The sequence below is a fragment of the Pseudoliparis swirei genome, chromosome 23 (assembly GCF_029220125.1).
Source record: "Pseudoliparis swirei isolate HS2019 ecotype Mariana Trench chromosome 23, NWPU_hadal_v1, whole genome shotgun sequence".
NCBI lineage: Eukaryota > Metazoa > Chordata > Actinopteri > Perciformes > Liparidae > Pseudoliparis > Pseudoliparis swirei.
In genome coordinates, this window is record NC_079410.1 from 6,923,308 (window position 1) to 6,950,764 (window position 27,457).

General features: G+C 40.7%; 3 protein-coding genes across 6 annotated transcripts; 2 read left to right on the forward strand and 1 right to left on the reverse strand.

The window, feature by feature from the left end:
- Positions 1–1,309: 1,309 nt before the first annotated feature.
- Positions 1,310–4,741, reverse strand: pheta2 (PH domain containing endocytic trafficking adaptor 2). Of its 2 annotated transcripts, XM_056407841.1 has the most exons (4): positions 4,491–4,741; positions 3,329–3,417; positions 2,923–3,226; positions 1,310–2,358 (listed from the first exon to the last, which is right to left on the reverse strand). In XM_056407841.1, exons 2-4 carry the CDS (start codon positions 3,407–3,409, stop codon positions 1,973–1,975), a joined length of 771 nt encoding a protein of 256 aa, XP_056263816.1. In that variant the 5' UTR covers positions 3,410–3,417; positions 4,491–4,741; the 3' UTR covers positions 1,310–1,972. The 2 variants fall into 2 exon arrangements, with proteins under 2 accessions (XP_056263816.1, XP_056263818.1); XM_056407843.1 differs by lacking the exon at positions 4,491–4,741 and having other exon boundaries at positions 3,329–3,474.
- Positions 4,742–6,092: 1,351 nt separating this feature from the next.
- On the forward strand, positions 6,093–10,490 carry cd2bp2 (CD2 (cytoplasmic tail) binding protein 2). Of its 3 annotated transcripts, none has more exons than XM_056407838.1 (7): positions 6,093–6,111; positions 6,445–6,523; positions 7,789–7,921; positions 8,293–8,450; positions 8,532–9,117; positions 9,199–9,284; positions 10,223–10,490. In XM_056407838.1, exons 2-7 carry the CDS (start codon positions 6,449–6,451, stop codon positions 10,331–10,333), a joined length of 1,149 nt encoding a protein of 382 aa, XP_056263813.1. In that variant the 5' UTR covers positions 6,093–6,111; positions 6,445–6,448; the 3' UTR covers positions 10,334–10,490. The 3 variants fall into 3 exon arrangements, with proteins under 3 accessions (XP_056263813.1, XP_056263814.1, XP_056263815.1); XM_056407839.1 differs by lacking the exon at positions 6,093–6,111 and adding an exon at positions 7,051–7,083 and having other exon boundaries at positions 6,263–6,523; XM_056407840.1 differs by lacking the exon at positions 6,093–6,111 and having other exon boundaries at positions 6,267–6,523.
- A 3,881-nt stretch (positions 10,491–14,371) lies between these two features.
- Positions 14,372–27,197, forward strand: prr14 (proline rich 14). Its single transcript, XM_056407423.1, has 11 exons — positions 14,372–14,400; positions 16,104–16,266; positions 16,348–16,407; positions 16,996–17,036; positions 17,759–20,248; positions 20,341–20,482; positions 20,853–20,962; positions 21,952–22,020; positions 23,513–23,664; positions 25,462–25,636; positions 25,914–27,197. The coding sequence occupies exons 2-11, from the start codon at positions 16,264–16,266 to the stop codon at positions 25,948–25,950; spliced, it is 3,279 nt and encodes a 1,092-aa protein (XP_056263398.1). The 5' UTR covers positions 14,372–14,400; positions 16,104–16,263; the 3' UTR covers positions 25,951–27,197.
- Positions 27,198–27,457: the final 260 nt, after the last annotated feature.

The following is a 27,457-nucleotide window of genomic DNA, read 5'->3' on the forward strand; positions in this document are numbered from 1 at the left end:
CAGGACGGGGTCTGTGTCCGGCGCCGTGACGGCTGACGGACCGGGCTGGCTGCTTGTCGGTGCTGGTTACCTTCTGCCCCCAATGGCGGGGCTATCGCCCAGTCTTTGGCTTACCTCCCCTCCCCCCCTTCCTACTCGTTGCAAGTCATGTCTAAGATGTATGTGCTTATGTGCAATGGTGTTTTTTGTTTCTCCTGCTCCCACACTGTACCCCTCTAGGGGCATAGTCGGGGGGTTGCTTTTTCTTTTTCTCGCCTCTCTTCCCTCATGTTATGCTGTAATCTTTCATCCACCCTTTCCAAGATGGCGCCGCGGACGGCGCCTCGGTGTCTTGGTGCGCGAATCTTGCACCTTCCGCCAAAGAAAGTTCCTCGTTTGTTTGTGAAAACATTCTTGGCAATAAACCTGTTTCTGATTCTGATTCTGATTTCTGATTCTGATCCAGATTTCCCACCAAAGTTTTGAAATACTCAACAGCAGTGTTTAATCCCGATAAAAGGCAGGATTGGATTACCAAATCCGAATCTGAATCTTCAGGATCAGATTTGCTTTGAAATACCCGTTTTTGGGATCTAATCAGGATTTAATCCAATCCAGGAGGATTAATCCTGGTGGATCATTTTGAAATACCGGCCCCTGGTCATCTGGTTTCCTCTAGGAACGTAATGAACTGTCCCCTTGCTCGTATGAACTAGTGTGCCATCTATTGGGGGAAATGAGGGTATTGCCGTGGAAAGGGTGAAAAAGGGAACTGAAGGAGGTTTTTACACATCCATGGGTTTTTACGATAATTTGGACAAGTTCGGCGGGCCGGATTAAAAAGCCTAACGGGCCGTAGTTTGCCCATGTCTGTCCTAGGCTCTGTATTCCCCATACATTTTCCTATTTTTTATAAAGTAGTTTTCAGGTGATATGAAACATTTTCATCACTGTGGCAACAATTCTACTGAGAGAAATACATTTAGATAAATATTCAAACACAAGATCCCATTTCTCCATGACACTAAAAGAGACACGTCATGTGTGTCTGCTTTTATGCTTCCTTGTAATTTCTATCGGAAATATGTTTTAAACTTCATGAACTTGACAAGTGTTCCTTGTGTTTGGCCTGTTGCTGCATTGCCTTCTCCTGTCGCCTCACATTCACCTGCATGACATCTCGTGTTTATTTTCCATATATATTTCCCTTTTAATTGTACCAGAATTTCTTTTTTGCATTCATCAAACTTCACAATCTGGACTAAAACTTTAAATAGTTTCTTATTGTATGTTATGTATCAGCATGTTATTGTATATCACACATCAGACATTTAAGTCAACTATTTATTTATTTTTCATTCAATTATAAATATATAATACTCTTTGCTTGGTCCTGCATCAGACAGTCTATGCCATAGATTCAGCTTTTAAATGGCGTAATTTGAATTCTAACCTGCTCAGCAGGGAAATGTACAGAAATATCCTCAACGCAATTAGTAGCAGGTGTTCCAGTTCGAGGTAGCAGATCAAATAAGAATAGAGGGCCTTTTCCATGACATCTTGACAAGTAAATTACACTATTTGTGTTATGATGGATTTGCGATTCTTCAAACAGCTCTGAACTAGAAAGAAATGTTTGTCTCAAAGGACCTAGATTGACAGAATAGATGTTTTCAGTTAAAGAACATAATATAATACTCTTTGCTTATGGTATTTTTATACCATGCACAAACTTATTAATTGCACAATGTGAATAATTGCTTAATGGCCCAAAAGGTGCAGATGTGCAGACTCCAGCTGCTTCTTTGATGATATATGATATGATCTAACCTGATCATATGAAATGGAGGAACATTTCTCACATGTACAGGTGTCTGGGCCTCAAACTCTCTGTTCTTAAATGTACAGTTAAACCCACAACTCTTCAGGCTCAGTTCCTTTTTGACACATTATTTCACTTCCTCTTAAATGGTAGCGGGCTGTGGGTTTTCCATCACCCCAGGTCGATGAGATCTTCATCAACGTGTGCCTCTTCTGCTCGGCGACTCCTCAGCCATTCCTCTCTGGCTTTCTTCACCTCCTGGCCATAGTGGTCATGAAGTTTGCTAAAGTCCTCGAGTGGATCAAAACCCACCAGAGGCCATTCGGCGTACGAAGGCGCCGGTCCATTGAGTGGTGTGACGTGAGAGTTTCTCCTGGGCCACAGTTTAGGAGACTTTTTAGCCACCACTCTGTTGGGTATTGACGGGCCGGCGCTGAAGCTCCTCCCCTCCCTGACCTCGGCTGTTGGCCCCTGCACAGGGAAGAAGAAGTTGGTGGTGGTCTGTTTGATGAAGGAGCCGTGACAGGACTCTCCAGAGCCTTGTTGCTGTTTAGCTTCTGCAGATGGAAAACAGGAAATTAATCTGAAGCTCCTTTCGCAAAGGAAAAGTTTGGCAGAGAGTTGGATGAGAAGATTGAAATCACACTTGTTTGGGTACAATCAGTGGCCAGTTAGCTTAGCTTAGCACAACAGGGGCCCCACTAAAGGTATCGTACCTTGATTGCATTAGAAAAAACTAAGTTTAAAAACTATTTTGTGTTTTTTTTTACAGGAGATTATGCTTGACTTGATCTTGACTGTGAGCTGTAACTTGTCTGCTTGCAACCGCTTAGAGCCAAGAACTAATCCGGCATATAACCGATTTAAAACAGTTTCATGGTGCTGGTCGGAAGATTTCCTTTCCGTTAGACAGCGCCAGGATAGTTGTTCCTCCTGATTCCATTCTTTATGCTAAGCTAAGCTAACTGTCAGCTGGCTGAAGCTGGTTGCACTGATCTTAATCATCCAATTGTCCACCAGAAAAATAACAGTCTGAGACAAAAGTTATGAAAAGGGCACCAAAAAGAACCATGAACTTCAGTGTGTAAAAATGTATATTGGCACCAGGAAAGCGAACACACCTTCATACTGCCTCCCCAGGTCCCTCACCAGCAGGGAGAGGTAACAGTAGCTGGCTGAGAGCAGAGCTTTCACCCAGCTGTCTTGAGCCTGACCATCCCCTGCTACAAATCTGTAGGTTTTGAGTCCCGGCCCTTCGAACACCAGGGAAAAGGCAAACTGTACCCCGGACTCTGAGCGCCGGACTGCACACCCCTCCAGCACGATGACACCCAGCAGGTGTCGGTCGGCAGGACGCTCCTGGTAGAAGAGCAGGTTGGCCTTCAGGACGAACCAGCGCCGATGGTAGGTGGCATTTCTCTCTTTCTATAAGGAAAGCGTGTCCAAGTAAAGGAGTATTGCATTAGCCACCAGATCAGCTCTTAATGTTCAGTTACTCCATGGTGTCTGTCTTTTGTTTATTTGAACCTTTTTGTCGAGATATCCCTGTTTATCTACCGGAGAGGTGCATGAAAGGTAATGGGTCAAAAGCTTCTCATGGAGCTTCATCCCAACACCTGAAGAAGACAAAGGGCTTTCATGTGCAGAAAGTAAAATGCATCTAATAGAACTTATTCCAGAAATTAATACATGATTTTACTGTAACTACAAACCCTTATCACTTTTCTATTCATTTCAATGGGGTTGATCTTTGACTTTATCCTCTAATTATCCTTACACTTCAGGTTTGAAAGCAGCAGCCAGCCCATGTAAGTAGTTATACACTATAATAAGTATAATAAAGCACTTCATGTTTATTGTTCCACTATTTTTTACTTTTGCTGGACTGTAAGTTAATGGCTAAGTTATCTTTATGCACAATCTTATTTTGTACTTCATGCAATAGCATGTAGAGTAAGTGAGTGAATGAGTGCGTGAGTCTGATCCCGAGGTTGTGAATACCGGAAACTAGATATGAAGAGTAAAAATCAGCCCATCGTGATTGGCTATTAATAAAGAACTTCTTAACGCAGCAGTGTGTCGTTTAATTAAAAAATATTATTATTGAATAATTAACAGTGGTCACTTTGCACATAGAACATTTTGTTTGTAATGCGGCTGCCCTCGTTTCTTAATGGAGTATTTTGTAATTCGAGCATTGGTTCTTTTACTTGAGTAGAAGATTACAAAAAGTTAAAAGTTTACACTGAAAACTGTATGAGGTGTAGACTGGATTATTTCCAGCTAAACATTGGTTGAAATTATCGAGCAACCAAACTAAACTTTTTCACTCTCGTGTTGAGATCAATTTATTATATTTGTACGATTCTAATTATTATTAATCATAATAAAATACTAATCGTAGGATATTATTTTGAATAAATGACTATTAATATCCATTAGACTTTCGGTTTAAAAGCAGTTTTACCATCAAACTAAAAGCCAGGACCATACTGTTACTCCAAATAGACTTCATTAATAGAACTATATAAACAAATAATACAGGTTGCATTTATAAATAATGACTGTCAATTAAATTATAATGGCCACACTAGTAAAGTCTTTAGGCAATGCCAATAAAACAAGTCTCATATAGTTGTTGTTGCGACTCAGACAGCAGTGACAGCATAGAAACATGACTCAGACTCACCTCTGCCAATGTTGAATCTCTCTCGCTGCTGTTTTTACATTATTTACATCTATCGATATCTTGTTCTTGGTCTTCAGCGGTCCTCAACATGAAGCTAATTGTTCTTCCCTCCAGTTTGATGCATCCAGAACCAGACAATGTTTGAACATACATGGTTTCAGGTTACTACCACTGGTTCTCCCTCGGGTACGAGAGGACGAGTGTTGAAATATAAATAACTCGACCCACTTCCTGGTAACAAAATCCTGACATATAATATTCTCTCTCTCCTCTCCGCTTGAGTCGACCCAGAGCGAGCGGATCAGCCGAACCGAGCAGTCATTAACATCAACTACCTGGAAGTGAGATGCTGGATGTAGAAGTGGTGGTCTGATGTGTTTGCATCGGCTCTCTCACTTCTGCATTTTCAGTTACTTATTTATTTTTATTTCAGCAATTGTGTCAAGCAAAAGCCCCTTAGTAGATATGATTCTTCAGGGAGATATGCAGCTTGTTTTCAGATCAATTGAATAAATGTTTCAGACACAAAAAAAATCTCTGCTTTTAATGCAAAATGTCTCTTTATTTTTCACTATTTTGGAATAGGATTTTCATTAATGACCCCTTGAAAATACCGCTACTTTCCTGCCTGTGTATTTTTTTACACACACTTATCCTTTTTATCCCGAAGGACCTCATAGAATTCAACATCTAAATGGATCCAAGGTGAAGAGATTTAGAGGGATTTATATTCTCTGCAGCACGTCTCCACAGTTTGAATCAGGGGCCAATGGTCATAATCAAAAATCTGAATGCCAAAAGTGTCCTTCCTTTTATGTTCGTGTTTAAGTGTTGAATTTCTTCCCACTGTCATTATCTTTGATTATTTATTTATTTAAGTCCAACATTTCATTTAAAGCATTACATTCTCAATATAAGACGATAACATCTTCATAACGTACTTTACACGACAAGTTGACAACCAATCAAAAATTGTGACAAATCCCAAATAGAGAAAGACTGAATATCAAACATGATATATATTATTTTGCATTTTTCAGATTATACAACATGATCAAATTATGCAATCTGTTTTACTATAATTTTACCACCCAGTAGTAGAAAGCAGCTTGTTGAAGTGATGCTTGAAAAATCTGGTTGTTACAATTTTGCTACAACTACCAAAGTTAACTAAAATTCGATATGCAGTATTGATATTTGTGATTAAGCATTTGTAAAGTGGTATTTTGACAGCTGTCAGTGTTACCCCAAGTGAACTGAAAAACAGGAACATTACTCCACATACATTGAATTATAGAACCCCAGTCAAATACTAGTATTTGCATTTATTAATAAGTTATAATGACAATAACTGGAATAAAGTTGAGCTAATACCAATACAAATATGTCTTTAAATGTTAAATAATGTTAGACTTTCTCTTTTCTTTTCTCAAACATTCCCTTGATAGCGATGTGTGTCTTGTCTTCCACCAGAATTAGTGGGCAGTTCAATGACGTGCACATGCAATGCACACTTCTCACCAGGTGGCGGCGGTAATGCGCTGTATCGTTGTTCACTAACAAGCACAGACGTTCAGAATAGAAGAAGAAGAAAACCAGGAGACGAAGAAGAAACCAAAACGTACGTCGTTTAAATGATTTTGACCAGGTTTTGACACACTTTCCAGCTAAATATCAATGCGTTTGCCTTGTTTGCCATTGTTTTCTCAGCATCATAATGTACAAGGTGTATTATAGTAGTTAACTAAATTTAATCTCATCTCTAAAATGAATCTGGACTGTGATAAATGGTTTATTTGATCTGCGCGCGCTGCGGCGCTCGCTATAGCTAACGTGAGCTCTGGTAACGGCCGACATTCACGACGTCACGTGAACGTGTTGTCGAGCCTAACATTATAAAGCTAACGTTAGCTTCGTGTGAGTAACATAAGTGTCCCTGTCTTCATTTGTGTAGCACCATGCCGAAGAGGAAAGTCACATTTGAGGACGGGGAAGGAGAGTTGGAGCTCGCTGAAGACCTCCCAAACAAAAAGGTAACGTGAGGTGTGTCCCACCGTTCACATCGCTGAATACAAACGAGAGATCTAAGTTAGCTAACGTAAATTAACCATAGCTCACTGGTTAGTTCATACGTGTAACTATCCATGCTAATCATATCATACAAGTACTAATAACACTGTGAAAATACTCTACCCTAAGTAAAAGTTCTGCATTCAAAATCGTATTTCTGTAAAAAGCATGGAAGTAAGTCATTGTCATCAAAATGTACTTAAAGTATGGGGAGAGTAGTCATTGTGCATTGAATTTTACCTGTCAGTGTGTTGTTATTATATATAATGTTTTTAGATTACACAGGGCTCTCAAGTTTTGAAGACAGGCAAGAGTGGACCCCCCCCCCCGCAGAACGAAATTTTCGGATATCAGTCAGTCGCCCGCAATTCCAGGATGCTTTATTTTCATTGGTTGCTGGATTAAATTTTACCCAGATACAACAGATACGTTTTTTTTTCTGATTGGCTATTGTGTAGCCCATTTCTTTTTTTTGATTGGCACCTCACAGCAGACCTCCAGGGGAGCGCTTGATTCCTCCACGGTGAGGGCAGCGCGGCTCATGTTTTTCCCCTACTGTATTGACTGGTAGTTTAATCCACAACAGTGCATCATATTCTATAAAATCATCATGTTTGTAGTGTCGAGACTCTAAAAAGTGAACTTTCACGGGTGCCAGCTAAATGATGTTGATCAAAAAGTACAATTTACCTTTTTTAAAGGCTTAGTGGAATAGAAGTATAAAGTTGAATACAATTGTACCTCAAATGTGTACTTGAGTAAATATACTTAGTTATATGCCACCATAGCAACCATATATTTTGGAAGATGGTCACAGGTGGAAAAAACACCCGTATATAAGACATTAACGAACGGCACTGGATTGCCTTTGGTCCACTGAGGCCGTAATAACTTCTGATGCTCTGCTTGATTGCCATGAAAGGGAAATGATCTATAAGGAGGAGTTTGTCCTCATGTTTGCCTGTTCTTGTTCCATACTATAGACGGGTGTCCTCTGTCTTATTCTTTATGCAGGCTCTTATCCCTGAAGACATAAACATGCAGTACACTTTTTAACCCGTCAGTCTTTTTAAATGAGCAAATGGACAGGCTGCCTGCCATAAAGCTAAATCAGTGACAGTGTTGTCAGAACATAGAAATAAATAAAGCAAGAAAAGCAATGCCTGCATCATTTTTTATGTTAATTTGTGTTATATTTTCTCTTTTCTTCGTTCTACGGTTGAACCAGACTTGCGAGGCTGTGAGTGGACCAGGCTCCAGGTTTAAGGGCAAACATTCCCTTGATAGCGATGAAGAGGATGATGCAGAAGAAACAAAAAGCACCAACAAATATGATATTCTGGCCAGTGATGACGTGGATGGTATGTCTTGTTCAACATTTGAACTGTCACTAGGAATTGATAGATGGCCGAGAGGCGGTCTTGCTTCCTTAAATATGATGTATATTACTTCAAATATATACTTATTGAAAATACAAACGTGCACATACACTCTTGAGAATGTATTTACAAGATCCTCACAAGTGTATATATCTATGATTTTTCCAATCATGACAATTTGAATTGCGTATTAAGGAAGCAAACTCTTTACAAGAAAGAGCTTTGTCATTGGAGATTTTTAAAAATTCACTTCTGCTACTTATAAGTTCCATACATGTAGCAAGGTATTGCTTTTCCTAAAGATGTACTATCAGTAATTATGTCAACTGAGACCACATTAACTATGTTTCCAGGCCAAGAGGGACCGACAATCGACTTTGACGAGGGAGTTTCTATTACACCTTTCAACCTGGACGAGGAGATGCAGGAAGGATACTTCGACTCTGAAGGAAACTACTTCGTCAAAAAGGAAGAAGAGATTAGAGACAACTGGCTTGACAACATTGATTGGGTAATTGTATTTGAGGGACTTTTCACTCATGTCTGAAAGCGTTTCAAGCCATGTGCAATAATATTACATTACTTTTTCCAGGTGAGAGTAAAAGAACAACCTTTCAAACAAAAGAAGAAAGGTCTTGGAGCCAAACGGAAACGCAGAGCCGGGGATGAGGATGAGGCCGAGGAAGAGAAACAGAGAGAAGATAAACAGGCAGACAAAAAAACTGATGAAGTGGAAGAGGAAGATGAGGAGATGGAGCCTGCAGAGGACCCACTGGCATCCTTGACTCAGCACCAGCTCACTGAAGCTGTGATCGAACTGTTGCTACCTGGGGAGACAGTTGCCACAGCGCTCCGTCGGTTAGGAGGTCTTGGAGGACGGAAGAAGGGGAAGCTGAGGGAAGAGAGTGAACCCACAAAGGAGACCAAAAGGGATACAGAGAAGCTTGACAAGCTCACCGCACTAGCTGACAGATTGGTTGGATCTGGGATGTTTGAGATCTACCAGCAAACATATGAAAAACTGGCCTATTTGATGAAGAGCATGAACAGCAAGCGCCCAGCTGTGGAGAAGAAACGTGGTGATGATGATGAGGAGGAAGAAGATGAACTTGATATGTTCGCAGATAAATTTGACGAGACGGAGCCAGGCAAAGCAAAGAAGGAGGAAGATGAAAAAGGTTGCTTAGCGTTGCTTATAAGCATTTTCCTTCAATAGTGCAAGATATGTTGCTTGTTTAATTCTATTTTTGTCTTCTCAGTGAGCGATGAAGTCATGTGGGAGTACAAATGGGAAAACAAGGATGATTCAGAGATTTTTGGCCCTTTCACCAGTCCGCAGATGCAGGTATTTCTTTACAGTTCTTGAGTTTTTACGTGTGTACGAGGGCTAATGCATGGTTTTCTATTGAGTTAATGGATGAACTGTACTTTTGTTTTGACCTTCTGGTTTTGTAAGAACTTGTTAAAAATATTCAGAACAAACTTGCTGGGAGCAGCATGATGGGGTGGCAAAGCTAGTGTAACTGGACCAATAGAGTTACGTCTGGATTTATTATATATTGAAGTGGGGTTGTATGAGGTACTTATCCACAGTCATGCATTACTCACACTAGATGGAGTTTGGAGAAACGTCATGTCAGCAAAGCACCAAAACCACTTACAACAATCAATACATTTAAGTGTACAATATAATGTTTGTGTTATTGTTATAGTTTTTTACGGGTTAAGGTCACACAACAATATAAATAAACTAAATGATTGATGCAGCGGGATATACCAGCAGCTCCTGTGTACTGCAAGGTGAAATTAAGAGTCTTGCTGTTTTGAAGAGAGCATTGATACCGGCTTTAGTTTTGCTTTTAAAAGGGCTGTTTGACAGCAAGCTTTAGGAGAGAAACTTCTTCGAAAAAGCGTAAACCCAAACTGATATTGATGTTTGTCTTTAGGGTCTTTAATTAATTTTGCTGCAGCCCACAGCATTACGTTACTTTGCCTCCGTGCTGGTACTCCTGTCTGTATCTGAGCGCCATCTACTGTAGCTAATACACTAATAAGTACGGTATGGATAAGGAACTCATACAAGCCTACTTTAAAACATCAGAACTATTTCTAATAACGCATTAAATACCAACTTTATTTTAGCACATTTTTATTCTCCATACTTATACACCTGTATTAGTAAATCCCATTTTGGTTACTAGATCATTGAGCTGCAGGCTGGTTCTAGTTTGAACCTGAAATCTGTCCAGTTGGGTTTTAATCTTGTTGTTGTCTGTTTTCCAGGGTTGGGTGGACGAAGGCTATTTCAGCACTGGTGTTTACTGCAAGAGGATCGACCAGAAGGGATCTCAGTTCTACAACTCCAAGAGACTCGATTTCGAGCTGTATTCATGATTTGTGTCCAGCAGTACATTTGATCACAACCATCACGATCATGAAACGTTTTAATTTTGTGTTGGCTTTCGTGTCAAATCTATAATTTGAACAGGGGATTTGTTTTCTGTACATTGTTTTTAAATAAATGACTCATGTATGTCGTGTTGCTATCAGACATGTTTTTGTCTTTTTTCTTCGAACAAAATCACATTGTGGCCTCATTTCATGGCTTATTAAGAACACATTTAATTCTTATCATTCAGTGAAGTTTAAATGGGCATTCCCCTTGACATTTTAAATCATTATTTTATTATTTTGGGAGTATTTCTCACTCGTGTACTTCTAATAATAAGATAGTATTCTACTAGCTTGTATTGAATGGTTAAACACACAGCTTCAAGTATTCACAGCTGGATACGTATAGTAGTCTAGTATGCCTATAGTCACAAATACATCAGTTACCTCCAATGACTGCCAAAATATCACGCCAATTAAAGTTATTTATATTACAATATGTCTGTCAGATATGAAAACACAGGATACTGAATTTTCAAATCCTAATATGTAATAAGTAGTTGATCAAAAGAAAATCCTCATTTTAATCATGTTTTGAGCAGAAATGCTCACATGTTTGCTCTCCCAGGTAGTTGTAAGAATTCCTTGCTTTTACTGGTCTTACATTAGAATTCATTGAATATTTTGAGCTTGACTTGATAATCATTGTGTGCTGAGGTTTTAGACCAAATGATAGGTAGGTTCATCTTTTATTGAAATAATTGTAATTTGTATCAAATTAGACCTGTGGAATATTAATTTAATTTAATGTGTGACTGACATGTATAGATTATATCAGAAGATACACTTCTATGATGTTTAAAATACAATGAAATAAGTTACAATGCAATAGATCTGTCTTACAGACATGCAAAAATATTTTCACATAGGGGCAAGACCTCCAGACATAAAGTAATTAGTCTCTCATTGCATTCGTTCTGTCTATTTCTAGTTCTGTCACTTTGTAGTGCTTTTGTGTCTCTTTGTCGTCATTCTGTGTCTCTTTGTACTCATTTTGTGTCTCTTTGTACTCATTCTGTGTCTCTTCGTGGTCATTTTGTGTTTTTGTGTGTTTGTTTTGCTTCTCTGTCCTAGTGTGTGTACATGTTGTGTTACTTAGTCCTGTGTCTTTTTGTGTGTGTTTGTAATTACTTTGTGTCCATTTGTTGTTGTTTGTGTCAATTTGTGTCTGTCTTATGCATCCTTGTAGTCGTTTAGTTGTTTGGTGACCATGTAGTCATTTTATGTCTATTCGCAAGAGTTGTCTGTGTCTTTGTAGCAATGTATTAGATTTAGAAAACAACATGAGACGTTCACACTCATTTCAAAGGCTCTGTGACCCCTGGACCTGTGCCTGGTAGGCCCCTTTAGTAATCCATCAGTGTGACACATCCTTATTGCGAATAAGGTGCTCTTACTTAATGTTGTCAAATTAAATCCAAGGCCTAAAATAAATAACAATGTGATTCTTCAAGGGCTTTAACGAGGTCACCCGGGGACATAAAGAAGACAATACTTTTTATTTTTTATTTAGCCGCTCTTCCTCGCTCACCAATTGGCCAACCTCCACCCACAACGTCTCAAAGTCTTCTCTAATTGGTCAGATTTCAACAAGACTTTCCGGGCGGAAAAGAACTCGTGTTGTGATTGGTCCATGCGTCTGTCTGGTTGTTGGATTCGTAACGTGCACACATTTGTGAGTCGCTGTCGGGCGCCGTCCGGGGCATGCCTCGTTTACGTTGAGGTTGGAATACCAGTCTGTGGCCCCGCTTCACGTTTCTGGTAAGTCCGCTCACTACGCTTTGGCCGTGATAACCGTTTGCAACCAAACGGCAAAACCGGGGTACGTCTAGTTGCCGCATAGACTGCGCGGAGAGATGACAGCTCCCGGCTCCGACTACTCCCTGGCGCAGACACTATGCACACGGTGACTGTCTGCGTTAGTCCAACCACGCAGTGTTTACGAGGTCACAATAAAGCTCCGCTCAGATGTGTTTACCTGACGATATTTATATATATTTTAACAATAGCTATTGGTTAAAATAATAATAGCATTGGCTCTTGTTATCACACGCTGGCTCGCATTTACCGTTAAAAGTTTAAATATGAAACCCTGTCAATTCCAGCATTTAGACCTCGCGCAGTTTTCATCTAACCGCCGCTTCCATTAGATTTAAAACATTCACTAAGATGCACTCCTGTCTAATTATCGTTCGCGGTAATAACTGTTTTTAATTAAATTAAGTGAGTAAGACTATGACCTAATTTAACATTATATTTCAGGTGAGTTACGTTTTGATAACGGACTGTAAGTGAATCGTCACTGCTCAAAACAATTAAAGGAACACTTTGAAAACATATCAGATCTCAATGTGAAAAAAAATTATGTTGGATATCTATACTGATATGGACACTTTATTGTCTTAGGAACGAAAGGATGCCACATCTTTGATGGAAATAAAAGTGTTCAGCCTACAAAGGGCTCAATTTTATAGACACCCTGAAATTCAAAGTGAAAAAATGTGGCAGGCTAGTCCATTTTGCCAAAATTTAATTTCTGCAACTCAAAATGCTTCTCAATATCTTGTGTGGCCCCCACGTGCTTGTATGCATGCTTGACAACGTTGCGGCATGCTCCTAATGAGACGACGGATGGTGTCTTGTGGGATGTCCTCCCAGATCTGTCTAAGGGCATCAGTGAGCTCCTGTAAAGTCTGAGGAGCAACCTGGCGGCATCTGATGGACCGAAACATAATGTCCCAGAGGTGTTCTATCGGGTTTAGGTCAGGTGATCGTGAGGGCCATTCAATTGTATCAATTTCTTCATCCTCCAGGTACTGCCTGCATACCCTTACCACATGGGGCCGGGCATTGTCGTGCATCAGGAGGAACCCAGGACCTACTGCACCAGCGTAGGGTCTGACCATGGGTTCAAGGATTTCATCCCGATACCTAATGGCAGTTAGACTGCCGTTCTCTAGCCTGTAGAGGTCTGTGCGTCCCTCCATGGATATGCCAACCCAGACCATCACTGACCCACCACCAAACCGATCACGCTGAACAATGTTGCAGGCAGCATAGCGTTCTCCTTGGCTTCTCCAGACCCTTTCACGTCTATCACAGGTGCTGGGAGACACATCAAATCTCAAATCTCCTTGCAATGGCACGTGTGGATGTGCCATCCTGGAGGAGTTGGACAATCTGTGCAACTTCTGTAGGGTTACGAAATCGCCTCATGCTCCCAGTAGAGATAATGACTCTAGCTAAAGCCAACACTAATGGAAAACCAGTCAAAGCGATCAAGAGGGAGCAACTTGAAATGGCCTCCACATGCAAAACCAGTCCTATTTTGGGGGTCGTCTCATTGTTGCCCCTCTAGTGCACCTGTTGTTAATTCCATCAACACCAATGCAGCTGAAACTGATTAACAACCCCCTCTGCTACTTAACTGATCAGATAATTATCAAAAAAGTGCAATTGAATTCATGCCATACCCTGATAAAAAAGTGTTCCTTTAATTTTTTTGAGCAGTAACGACAAAGAGCTGGATTTATTTGTTTGTGATCTTTTTTTCTTCTTCCCCTCATTATACTGATTATTAGGGCGATCTTTACTCTGAAGGGCGTCTTTGGTTTTACATTAATGTTTCAATCTTGAATGCGGAGATTAAAACAAACATTTTAGCCTAGTTGCATTTAATTAATGTCATGCCTCTCGTGAAAGTTATATATTGTTTGGATACAAGTGTAAAACCTTTTGCACGATATGTCAAAATTGTATTTAACTGTATGGAAGATGCCTCTCAACCACATGTATAATTATATTATAAGTTAAGTTCCTCATGAATTAAGTCACTAATGTGTAAATAGTTATCTAAATCAGTTATCCATCCAAATTTCTCAAGGTCCGAGTTGATGCCTTCAAATGTCTTGTTTTGTTTCAGTCCAAACTCCTAAGAATATCAATTAAAATATTAAAAGATGTATCTTTTCCTCATTTCAGACTAAACCGCCATCCCAGACATCAGAAAAGTAAGTGAAACTTCTTTTTAAATACCTTTTTTGAGTCCTTTCATGTTGATTTGATGCTCTGCATGTTTGTTGTCTTTCCGTTGTTGTTATTTACACAGAAGGACAGACTCGGAGAGAAAGAGAGAGCAAGGGGATGTTGACTTATCTCTCTGACTCACTTCATCAGTTAGTTTGTCCAATGGATGAACATGACATTCCCCCAAACAGTTTCTGTAGTGCACCTCCACCACCTCTCCTCCCCTTTTCCTCCGTCACTCCCAGGTATAGTTGTTGTGGCACCTTTTTGCTTTATTTTGTTGTAGGTGTTTATGCCTTTCTTTGCTCCCCCCACCCCTTGATTTTTGTGGATTGAATTATTTATGACTGTATGGAAAATGTCTGATACATTTAAATTTCCATCAGATTAGGAAAATGTATTTCCTCAATCTGAATTTATCTGGCATGCTATTCCAATGCATCTCGGCACCCGATTCCAAAAGACTGAATTGTTTTTCCCAAGTGTCTTCAGTCACCTATGGAGACGAGCAACACAAAGACATGAATGCAGCGTGTAACATTTTATTTAGAATAAAACAGTCAAACCGCAGGTGGACGTTAGAAAGCTTGAATGTTGATGTTAACAGTCTCACCTCAGCTAAAAGATTATTGTAATAGTTGTAAGTGCATCTGTTCCCTGCAGTCGCCACAAAACATATTTAAGATGTGCTAAAAAAGTGTGAAAGCAGTCGTCTTTCAGTGGGCTAGTAATATCACATTTAAGCAGATAAGGTTATCAAAAATGATTAATCCGAATATATTGACACTTGATATGTTGGTCAGAAGTTAGGATATGGGTCTGGTAAGGATAATGTATCTTTAAGCAATTTTGTTGCAATACAAACAGATCAGGGATGTCCCCAGCTGATCCAAATGTATCAGTAAAAATAAAGTTGTTAATCTGATATTTTTCTCCACCTCAGCCTGCTTAATGCATATCAAGGTGAAAATTAGTGCGTGAAAAATAATTAGTTTGAAGCTGTGAGCGACTTCGTTCTGACACATGGGTTGGCAAATCACACAGATTCACAAAACTCCAACAGAAACTAATCTGTGGGCTCTTCTCTCAAATGAGCAAAGAGCAGTGTGCAAAATATTCAGCTCGTAGTTTCTCATTATTAGCCGGCACTGACCGTTGCTTTCGCTGTTATAGAATGAAGTGACGACATGTTATATCAGCTGTCGCCGCTTAACAGTAATTACGTTTGTCACTTGATGGGAGACCAAAATAAAACTTGCCGGTTGTCTGGTTTGCGTGCGATCTGCAGCCGGTATCTACTCGGCCAAAAAAGGATGTCTGTAAACGTGCAACCACAAGCGGACAAGCGTTTTTGTAGTCCCAAGAACTCCAACGGAGGGACACGTCCTCTCTTTCGTTGGTGGCTTTACGATCAATTTCAGGAGTTGCGTTCATCCAGTTAAATCTTCATTGATGGCATCAAAAACTTAAGCTCATCAACTTTGAGTGTTGATTCACTATGTTCAGCATTTGGATCAAGAAGCTTGTAAAGAATAAAGTAAGCCAAACTAAGAAGACTGCACGTCTGATCGGGACTTCTCTCGCGCTGACACTGATTCATCTTTAAGATCTACAGCACTGTTTTTTCTCCCCTCACTGCATTTGAAACCAAACATGCTGCATATTGACTTGATTTCCTGATTCACAGCTGTGCGGAAAATGGAGTATCTGAACACGGAAGAAGTGGCTGCGTTCAAGAGATCCAAGCACAAACGCGTACAAAGCAGAGCATCACAGACAACGGAGCAGCTCAAAAACAATCCAGACAGAATCTGGCCCCCACAAAGAGGCAACGGGAGAGTGAGAACATGGTAGGAGTTTAACTTGGAACAACAACAGAATATGTTTCAGGTCCTGATGAGGCGTTGCTCATCCACCTCTCTGATTTGTAGGTGTCCCAGTCCAAGCAGCAAAGAGTTGAAGGCAGCTGTGTCCATGAGAAACAAGCGACGGTCAGTTAATTCTTCTTGGCTCTTGATGTTCCACACTCGAATAAAACTTTATGTGACTAATCTGTTGGTGCAGCAGCTGTGCTTTATGTCCACATTGGAGACCGGTACAGGGAACGGCGTGTGAGGGTTAATTGAGTGATTTTAATCCTCCTTCACGGTCTGCTGCATTCGACACAGACAAGCAATCAAGTGTCTTGATGTGGCCCAGTAAACGCGTTAGAATACGATGTATCTTCATTGTGTTCTCTGTGCGTTGTGAAAATATTTCAGTACCATTGTTTCATGACCAACAAAAAAGACACAATTTAAAAACTGAGTAACTTGGCTGATATAATTACCAATGTAACAAATGCGTCTTTAAATCATTTTCTTTTAATAAACCTAGTTTTTTTTAATGCATTTTTCTTATAAGCTGAATGCTTTATTTTATATTTGATTTAAAATCAGGTTGAATAAAATTGTTAATTTTTCTAAAAGTATAAAAAGACGCATCATTTTAGAGTTTTATTGCTTGTTGTTTAATTGATTGTGGTAAAACACTGTGAAATCTTCTGAAAACAACTGTAAACTGTTTGTGTTTATTCGCAGGATGGATTTGATGCAAGTTTTGCAGCAGAGCACCAAAATAAGTAAGAGTTCTAGCCAATTATTCTTAGGTTTTGTATACATAGTAGTCATTTAATTGATATAAATCAAAATTAATAAAGTGCATACAAAATATTTAGAATTGTCTGTAAAACCTGCTCACACATGTCTGTTGGTAACCGTGGTCAGTGATAGTGTGTGGGTTAACCAGCAGCGGGTTTGATTAAGCTTACTAAAGAATGCCCCGGGTTTGGCGGGCGGTTTAAGAAGTGACAAAACAGCATTCCTATTATGTTTCGAATAACTTACAGAAACCATGTGAGCAATGGTCCAGCTTCTCATGTCTATGTCGAACACTCCCAGTGAACGCTGCAGCGCTCCTTCCTGTCTCTTGTGCTGCTGCAATGCAAAACGTTATTGCTTTGGTTCAGCTGTTTGATTTAATGCATATTTTTGCAGATGGCAGTGCACATGTATATAACACCCTGACCCGTGCATCGCTAGTGTTCTAGTCTGTGATGCCGGCATGGCTTGAGTAGTTTTCCATATGACCTACAATATCAGAGCTGTGGGAAAGGGGCATATATGTGTGGATGTTTTTAACATAACTAGAGAGAGGTTGGATGCGTGAGACGAGTTGTTTCATTCAAACCATATATCACTGCTTTCACAGGAATACAGAGTGTTTTTTATTTGACATGACGCATTCTGCCTTGTGATTTGTGTTTTTTAAAGTCTAACCTCCCTTTTCCCTTCTTTCATTTAGGCAAATCCACCAGAGAAGCCCAGAGACTGAAGACGATGTGGTTGAGCAGTTTGCTATCGATACCACACAGAATCTTGAAACCACAAATGCTGCCACGGACACATGCGAGGGATTAGCTCTTGGACACTCGCTTGAAGCTGCAGCCGCCCCAAAGGGATGGGTGATCGGCCCCTTGTTTCAGTCATTCAAATCGAAAATGGCCAGTTTCACAGAAATAGTCATGAGTCCTGTTAAACTCTTCAGAGCTAATACTGCTCTCCCGTGCACGGACCTTCCAGACCAACTGGATGAGTCCGAGCTACCGGCCAATGGAGCATCTGACGTTGAACACTCGGAGCCAAGCCTTGTGTTTAATTCAGAAGCACAAAGTGAGAATGCAAATCAGAAGAGGGTCTGTAAAGTAGAAGGTGCACAAAACGTAAAAAGTAGATATTCCAAAAAATTATCTTTTGATGCCGAGTTACCGTCACATAACTCCGAGCAGGCGGATGAATGTGCAATGACCCAAAAGGTAAAGAACTCTCCTGATCCTTTGCAACGCTGCGCCTTACCCCTTGTGTCTGAGGAAGCGTCAGACTCTGTCGGGGCCTCTACGTTGTCACCGCCCTCTCTCAATAGAAGTGCCTCTCATGAAACCAAGTTGAATATGTCTGAGGCTATCGAGGACCAAACGGGCAAGTTGTCTGCCGAGCTGAAACCACTGCCTCGGTCTCCAGGTCTCGGCAGAGCAAAGAGAGACGTGGAACTGGAGTGCCATTCCGAAGACTGTGTGAAGAGGAAGAGATTAACAGCAGATGCATGTCCAACGGATCCCAAAAGACCAGAGTTCTTAAATGTGGCGCCAGATATTGGCATGTCGAGACCACCAAGAAGAGAAGTTGTGTTGAGAAATCCCGTTGTGTATGCGGAAGAAACGCTGCAACCTGTTAGAAAAAGACCACCAAGAGCAAATAAGAAAGGTGAACATGGACAAGAAATAATTGCTACAATAAATGAAACTGTGTTAATCACACAGACTGGAGCTTACCCACTGGATGTAAGCAGCGGTGTGTCAGAGAATAGCCTGAAGGGGAGCGGCAGCAAGGGGAAGCCCAGGGGTTTGTGCAAGAAGCTGAAGACCAAAACGGGCCTTGGTGAAACTGATGTAAACATTGCTAACGGTGTGGAACTGGAAACCAGCGCGGCCATCGCCTCGACCAAACAAGCCGAGCAGGACACGCGATCAGAAGCCCTTTCTCGTCCTGCTATAAAGCCCCTCCAGAGCTCACGCAAGCGCCGGAATATAAACAAGAATCCCGTCAAGCGGAAATCGCCGAGCCAATCGAGCTCATCGATAGAATTAGACGCCGCTTTGTTTTCTACCTCCGCGGCGCCATCGATGGCGCCGTTGGATCTCACGGCCACAGATTTGAACTCTTTTCAAAATGAGCAGGGCTCGAAAAAGGGACTGAACAAGCCGTCCAAGAGAACCAAAAAGAGTTTTAGAGTTGATGTTAAGTCGTCTGCATCTGGTGGGCGTCAAGAGGCGACGCAGTGTTCCCATGACCTCCATTCGATAGCCAAAGAAAACCAGCCATGCAGAGGTCAAATCTCAATGGACCCGGTGTATTTTGAAATGACACCTTTTGAAAGTATTCAACAACCTTCGTCCTCCCAACTTCCTTTAAACGGCTCTGGACAATCAAATAATGAAGTTAACCACGTCACCGATGGGAAAGAGAAGGGTACTGCTTCTGTATCGGCCGAGGTATTCCCCACCGACGCTGAAGCCAGCGACCACAGCAGCATTAGCGTCTCTAAGTCGAGTACAAGAAGGGTTAATATTAAGCCAAAGAGAGCAGGTAAAAAGGGGAGTAAATGCGTGTTGCTTACCAGGACATGTAAAGGTCAAGAGGGGACTCAGTCCGTCTTTATGGATAATGAAGACCTGGCTACAGCACGTTTACCCTCAGAAGGAAATGACCTGTCCAGGCTCCTGATGCGCAGCTACTCTTGCCCGGAGATCTCCTTGCTTCGTCTCCCTGACACCCCCTGGACTTCCGCTCTGCAGTCACCCCATCATAGCAGGTTCCACCCAACACACCAGCATCAGTCTTTCCACTCTCCTGTCCATCATGCCCACAATTCCCTGCGGCGGGCTCGTCGACACACAGTCTGCAGCGTAGAAGTGGAGCGGGAGATCGCCCCTCTGTGCCTTCGCAAGGAGGTGTACCCGTCCAGAAGATCTCTCCCCTACGATGGAGCCGCCCAACGCCACGGGTTGTCTCCGAGTCTTTCACTTTCTCCCAGCAGCTCCCTCGCCGCTCTCGTTTCCTGCTTCCTCTCAAGCCCTCTGGCTTTCCTCTCTACGAAACCCGACAGGAGAAGCGTCACCAGCGCCGGCACTTCCACTCATGTTTCTTCTCCCAGCTCCTGTGCTCCATTATCCCCGGTGGTTCTCCTCGAAAGAATCGACTCGCCCAGTTCTACCACGTTGGACTATAGGAGAAGGTAACACTTTTCTTTGTTAAGGATCCGTAATAATATGTTCCATGATGATGCCAATGATGCTGTGCCGATATTACGTCCTGGTTTCTCTGCAGTGGGAATCTGTCGGAGCGAGAGATGGTGAGAAGACACCAGAGTGAAGAGGAGGATGATGGCGAGGACACAAGCTCATCCTGTCAGGAGTTTGAAGACATTGGGTTGAGAGAAGAAACGGCTTTCTCCGATTCGGAAATCAAGGTATGCTTAATTTTACTTGAATATAATCACCGTCAATTTCATACTTGACAGAGGCAGCCAATCAAATCAAGAGGCTGGTTTTTACTACGTTACTATTTACTTCCTTTTCTGATGTGGTAGGAATGAACAATGGCAAATACAGATGAAAGGTTGATATTGGCAGTTTTTTATGACAATGAACTATATAATTCCAGCTCATGACTCAAACACTAAATAAAGGAAACATGTATGGAGTATACTGATGTGTCCAAGCTGATGGTCTGTTATGTAGATTTGTGTATTTCTATATAATGTACCTTTTAGTCACAACAATGTTTTGTAATAGTTTCAGAACGATTTAGGTTCCTAATCCTCTTGTTCATCTTAACAGGTGGTGCAAAAGCACGAGGAACGAGGGAAGGTGTCATCTATAAGAATTCGGAAAACTTTGCCCAAACCTCAGAACAACCTGACACCGATGGGCCTGCCCAGACGCATCAGGTAAATACCCAAATGAATGAGAAGGGGAGGTCAGACGTGTGCACAATGAATCTCAACTCAAAGGTCCACATATACTTTGTTGTACTTTTAACTGAATCTCAATGCCTTTTTTAATGATTTATATTTTCCCCAAAAATAAACTTTCTGTCCCGGTAGCAGAAACACAACACGAAATGCAACAAAACCCCGTTACCTTTGCTGAGTACTTCTTCCTCCTGTATTAGTTCACATGTTCCTTTGAGGAATAGCCACTAATAAAGCTCCCAAATTCTTGATAATAACATTTCCTTTTCAATAAATTCTATAAACACACTATTATTTGAAAGCTTGAAGCAACAAAATCAGGAGTAACTACGGCCTTAGTTACTCTAAAATGACTGGGGCTTGAATAAATTTAGCATATACAATAAGTTACCATTACATATCTGATGATGTATTGTGTATGCATATATGTTGTATATATACATATATATTTTATTTTATATTTTGCTTTGTATGCTTCTATATCTTTCATCCCTGTTTTTTATATTTTATTTTGTATTCATGTGTGTTTGGTTTATAGGTGCTGCTACTGCTACAACAAATTTCCCCTTGGGGATTAATAAAGTATATATCATCATCATCATCATGCGCAAGTTCAGGCATTGATTATTGACCTGGATGGCAAGTTCAAAGAGAAATGTTTATCAGCCGGTCTGCAATGGACTCGCGTTGGGTAATCAGCCAAAGGTCTAAAAGGTCTTTACAGATCCAGCCTTTAGATAAAAGATCTTCTGTGCTGATTATCAATATCCGCGGTGATATTTCATCATTTATAGAAAAGTGAAACGTGTTTGAAAAGTAGGACAAATTCTATTGGCTCACACTGTCAACTGCCATTCAGGGTTTATTTATGTCTGTGTGAATACATGTTGTCTATTGAACACTCAATATATTGATCGATATTCAGACTGATTGCAACAGTGTTTTTTTCTTTTGTCTCACCACAGGCTGAATAAGAAGGAGTTTAGTTTGGAAGAAATTTACACTAATAAGAATTTCAGCAAACTCCCAGAAAGGTAAGGTCAACTTGACAACATTGACTGTAAATGCATGTTCATATATATATATACAGGACTGTCTCAGAAAATTAGAATATTGTGATAAAGTTCTTTATTTTCTGTAATGCAATTAAAAAAACAAAAATGTCATGCATTCTGGATTCATTACAAATCAACTGAAATATTTCAAGCCTTTTATTCTTTTAAACTCTAAAATCCTATCTCATAAAATTTTAATATTTCCTCAGACCAAGTAAAAAAAAAGATTTATAACAGCTGAGTGTTTGTCAAGGCTCAGGAAACGCTTGCAGGTGTTTCGAGTTAATTAGACAATTCAAGTGATTTGTTTAATACCCTACTAGTATACTTTTTCATGATATTCTAATATTTAGAGATAGGATATTTGAGTTTTCTTAAGCTGTAAGCCATAATCAGCAATAAATCAGAATAAAAGGCTTGCAATATTTCAGTTGATTTGTAATGAATCCAGAATGCATGACATTTTTGTTTTTTTAATTGCATTACAGAAAATAAAGAACTTCATCACAATATTCTAATTTTCTGAGACAGTCCTGTATATATAAAAGGTATTTTATGAAGGTAATTAATCTTTAACAAATATAAAAACAAATGTACAACATAAATTACAGCTTCACCACCTTTTCCCGTTGGACTTTGGAAACGGTAAAACCAACTTTATAAACCATAGCTCTACATTTTGTCCCTGGACATATGGAGCTGCAGAGTTCTCTTTTTAATTAAGTAGTCGGACATAAAATATAAACATATACATTTGTTTTAAAAATAATGTATTATTGCTTGGCATTGAAATGTCTGGGATTACAACACAAAATGTATCCGTATAGACACGATATAATATATAATTTCAATTTTGAGATGGAAAAGGCTGTCTTGCTGAAAATATTCTAAATAAAGAATACACTTCAACCGATTAAATAAAATAAAAAATAGTGTCTAAGATAGTTTTTGCTGCTGCCCCGGTCGAAAGCAGAACATTACTTTGTTCCTGTCTTGTTATTCCTGTATGTTTTTTGAAACTCCATAAACTGTAGTACCTCATACTACCCTACTTCTAAAAATCTGAATAATCATTTAAACCTTATCTTAATAACAAGCCCCCTGCCTGCTAAAATTGCAAACAAAAATTAACACTTTTTCCCTTGAAAATGATAGTTATTTTGTTGTCATTTCGGGGTTTGTGCAGCTGTGTCGCCACCAGCCGCGATTACTTAAAAAGATATTCCAGGCGTGAGCCGTTTATATTGTATTGTACATATTAAAAAAAAGATGAACAGTAGTTATTACATTAGTACAAAACTCTGATTTAGGCAACTGATCTTTCCTCTGATGCCACCCTCTGGTCAAAGGGTGGCATCAGTTGCCTAAATCAGAGTTATGTATTAATGTAATAACTACTGCATATTAACTTGCTATTACTGCCATAACTGTGAATTCGCTCATTGATTATCATTTGTTTCTCTGGTTTCAGCCGGCTGGAGACCATATTCGAGGTGCCGCTCAGTCGCCGGGATGGCTCCGAGTGCCGGTACGGCCCGAGGCGCGTGAAAAGATTTTTGCAGTTCGTGGATACCGGCGAGGTCAGAAAAGCAAAGAAGCCTCTCGTTGGGGTTGGAAAGGCAGGTACGTCTTCCTCCAGGACGAGACGAGGCTGCTTCCCTAAAGGCGAGCAGCCCCTCAGCGCGCAGGACGTGGACTCGCTCCTCTGTGCCAAGCTCGATCAGCTGCAACTGTGGTTGATAATCGATCAGAAAGACAGCTGACGGATGCCTCTTACAAGGCGACTGCTTGGCAGCCATTAAAGAACAAAAAACACTGCGGAAAATCATTCTGTTTATTGGACCGTTTTCAACCTCCGCTCTTTTTTTCCGTCCGCACGATCTCGCGTCCGATGGTTGTGGTGACCGGTTATTATTGAAGAATTATGTTCAGCAGCGTTTGTAACCTGCAAGTTGCGGAGCGACGCATCAGAGGACCAGAAGAGATGGCTTCATAGGAGTTGGTTATAAACATGGCGGCTATATGCGTTATACAATAAGTCGCTTACTTGACGTTAAACCTCTGCCGTCCGTTTTTCCCCTTGCCAGCAAGAGATTTGTATTCATCGCTGCCAATTTCACGACCAGGTTTCTGTCCATGATTTATATGTACAGTCAAAGTGTGTCGACATGTCGCACATGTGGATCATTTTACTCGGTTCAGTTCCCAGGACAGTAAGTTTGTGTTCAACTATAACTAGGAAACAATACGGCGTTCAGATTCCACTGCTTGGCTTTAAATTATCTGTCGTTCTCTGAAATGTTTGGTGCCGTCTATATTTGTATCGCGAATGTAAGTTCTTGATATATATGTTGCCTTAACTGTAAGAAGATGTTTTCTTTTGTCATCGTATTGGTAATTGTTTTTACGGGGCGTGTCAAGATCCTTCAAACAAATGAGAGCACAAAGTCATTTTTATTATGAAAAGGTTTCCATTTGTATAAAAGTACAACATATTGATACATTTTACATTGAATAAAGCTAATATGGTAACATTGCTGTATTGCCACTATTTGTAATAAGAGCAGGAGCTTGTGACATTATGTACCCCAGTAGAGACCCAATCCATGATGGATTATAAATTAAAGTCGCTACTTTTTAGATGGAGTAATTTATTAACTTTTGAAGTATCTTTGGTAAATACATTATCCAAGAACGAGTATATTAAATGGTAATACTAAGGATTGGGTCATTATTGGAATATGACCAATCTTTAATATATATATATATATGTGTCATGTAGTGTCATGTCTCAAACTCTAGGCAATGCTGGATTTTTATATGACAGTTTTAGTATTTGATTTGTCCATGTTCATATATTGTTAAATAAATATTACAGCATATAAAAAAAAAACATGTCAAAGTTGTAAAGTTTTTGATCCTGGTCTCTAGAGCGGTTGATCCTCGTGTAAAGTGATGCGTGGTTTAAAGTAGAAAAGTGTAAACGGGGACAGCATTCATGCCGTCGGCACAAGGAAAACAGTCCGTTGTGTTTCTTCGTGCCGTGGAGGAGTTCATGAGGAGCTTTGTGCTGCTGTCCGTCTCCATAAACATCCTTAAAGTCACTCTGGTCGTCGTCTTCTGTAGCGGTCCATCAATGTTGATCAGTCTCCCAGAGTGAGGAGGTACGAGACCAGCACGAGCAGGATGGGAGTTAAAGCCAGAAGTGAAACCCAAACCACGATGGAGATGATGCCGAACTTCTTCGCCTCTTTTGAAAACGTTTTCGCTCTCTCTGGATCCGCCGTTCTCTCGGCCTGTTGAGGTAAAGACGAGAACACGTTTTTCAATGTGCCGGCGGGAGAGTAGGCTGTGCAGCTTTTGACATTTTGACTCGGAAGTACCTCGACTGAACTAATCAGCGCCTTGATTCCGATGCAGGTGATCCCACAGACGATGCTGCAGATGGCCAGTTTCCTGTGGTGCTCGTCATCGCAGCAGCAGGAGGCGGCGCTCGGTCCAGCGCTGATGATTGCTGGAGTGTTCTGTGTGTCTCCTGCCCCCGGGACGGTCGTCAGGAGGATCGCCACCTCATCCACCGCCTCGCGCTTCAGAGGTGATTTAGACATTTCTGCTAAACATACGATATTAAGAAAAGTCCTAATTACTAAAACCCCCAAAATCATTTTGTAGTGCGACATGTGCAAATGATGGTTGAGAAGCAAAAGAGACATTTTGACAGTCGCATTCGGCTGAGTGGCGGCTTTGTTCACACTTGATAGAATCGTTTGTTTTTTAGATAAAGAAACATTTAAGGAGCTGGTTTCACCCTTTGTGTACGGGGCAAGCCCCGTAGGTAAATGTTTAACTTACTTAAATATACTTTCTCCCAGGTCTGCAGTTTCCTCTCCGATTATTGATCAGACATAACCGGACACATTCGAACTTCACAGGTCGTGTTTGATATTTTCTGTTCCATTAATGTTCATGTTTACATTCTGATTAATGTCACAATGTCAGAGTCTCTCTCCATTATTAAACCTGAAGAACACGGAATATGACGTATAGCCCTGCATGCACTCTGCCAAAACACTATTGTAATTTGTTGATGAATTTACATGACATGGCAGACCTCCCACAGGAAGTGATGGATTTTTTAATACACTATTTAAAATGTCCCTTATTAATGAGACTAAACGTTGACCCTCTCTAAAATCTAGCCCACCTGGTTTTCTTTTGGACTCATATTGGTAATTAGAATCAGTCCAGGTGTATTTCTGCATGACCCAAAGGGAATATCTGGGTTTTAAGGAGTTTGCGCTTGATTTCCTTCCTGTTATTTCCCCTAACTGACGGCCCTGTGGTGCATGCTGCTGATGTGTTTTATGCTGAAAGCAGAAAGATTCTCCTAAGCTGCCACCTTGTATTAAAAGCGTACACGGTTTGATACGGTTTCCCTGGGATTGACTACATGACCTGTAGCCCATAGTGCTCGCTAGGCAAGACGAGTTCAGTGTAAAGAATTTCAAAATAAAGTTCCCTACAAGCCTAAACAAGTTCTTCAAAAGTATTTACATTTTTACTGGGCATGAGAGTTTTTCTGAACTGGGTGTTTGCATCATGAAACAGAGAGTAGCTTTCGGATGGCGTAACCGTGTCATGTGTTCTCTGTTATCGAGATGAAAACAAACAAAATGCTTGAAAAACTTGAAAGATCACTTTTTAAAACAATGTGGAAACCTCCCCCTTGGCCGGCAAATTGTCCTGGAACTTTATCTGATCTCAGATTTTATCAAAAAGCGTGCCAGCCGGCTCTGTTTGCTTGTCACTTTGAGACAATACACCTGCAGAGAGTTGGACTGGCTTGATAATAGTATCACCACGTAATGCTCTCCAGGCCCGTGACTCATTTGTAGTGGCTGTGAGAAACTTGTGTGGGTTATTAAGTATGCGTAGTTTTCCGGGTATAATGTAAATCTGGTCCTAGCAGACAGAAGGGAGAATACAACTTGATTACTGAATATCACATTCACCAGATGATGCACTTTAAACACAACTAAACCTCATTTTACAAGTAAAATTTTACTTTAAAGTACACACCTGATTTAAATTGTAAATCCTCAGTCTTCAGTGAGTTTCTTAGTTGTCCAGAATGTGACCCAGAGTGATATTAAAGTCCTATTAAAAGATAGGGCTTGGGAAAAAAAGGGGGGAAAGGTCAGGGGAATGGGGGAACCGGGGGAAAAGGGGGAAAGGGGGATAAAGGGGTTTTTTCCCCGGGGGAAATAAAAATCCCTTTGGGGAAAATTTATAAAAAGGGTGGTTGTGGGAAGGGTGGGAGGGGAATCGGGGCTTTGGGGGGGAAATGGTGGGGGGGAAAATAGTTAGGAAAGCTGGTGGGGGCCTGGCGGGGGGGAAAAAGGGTTAAACACGGGTT

Excerpts from the sequence above, each read along its gene's own strand:
- pheta2 (XM_056407841.1), bottom strand. The coding sequence starts at position 3,409 with ATGAAGCTCCATGAGAAGCTTTTGACCCATTACCTTTCATGCACCTCT. Across the intron at positions 3,227-3,328 it reads AGGGATATCTCGACAAAAAG|AAAGAGAGAAATGCCACCTA; the intron begins GTTCAAATAAAC and ends CTTTCCTTATAG. Across the intron at positions 2,359-2,922 it reads CCTGGGGAGGCAGTATGAAG|AAGCTAAACAGCAACAAGGC; the intron begins GTGTGTTCGCTT and ends TTCCATCTGCAG.
- cd2bp2 (XM_056407839.1), top strand. The coding sequence starts at position 6,449 with ATGCCGAAGAGGAAAGTCACATTTGAGGACGGGGAAGGAGAGTTGGAG. Across the intron at positions 7,084-7,788 it reads GAGCGCTTGATTCCTCCACG|ACTTGCGAGGCTGTGAGTGG; the intron begins GTGAGGGCAGCG and ends CGGTTGAACCAG. Across the intron at positions 7,922-8,292 it reads GGCCAGTGATGACGTGGATG|GCCAAGAGGGACCGACAATC; the intron begins GTATGTCTTGTT and ends CTATGTTTCCAG.
- prr14 (XM_056407423.1), top strand. Across the intron at positions 17,037-17,758 it reads GCAGCAGAGCACCAAAATAA|GCAAATCCACCAGAGAAGCC; the intron begins GTAAGAGTTCTA and ends TCTTTCATTTAG. Across the intron at positions 23,665-25,461 it reads CGTTGGGGTTGGAAAGGCAG|GTGATCCCACAGACGATGCT; the intron begins GTACGTCTTCCT and ends ATTCCGATGCAG.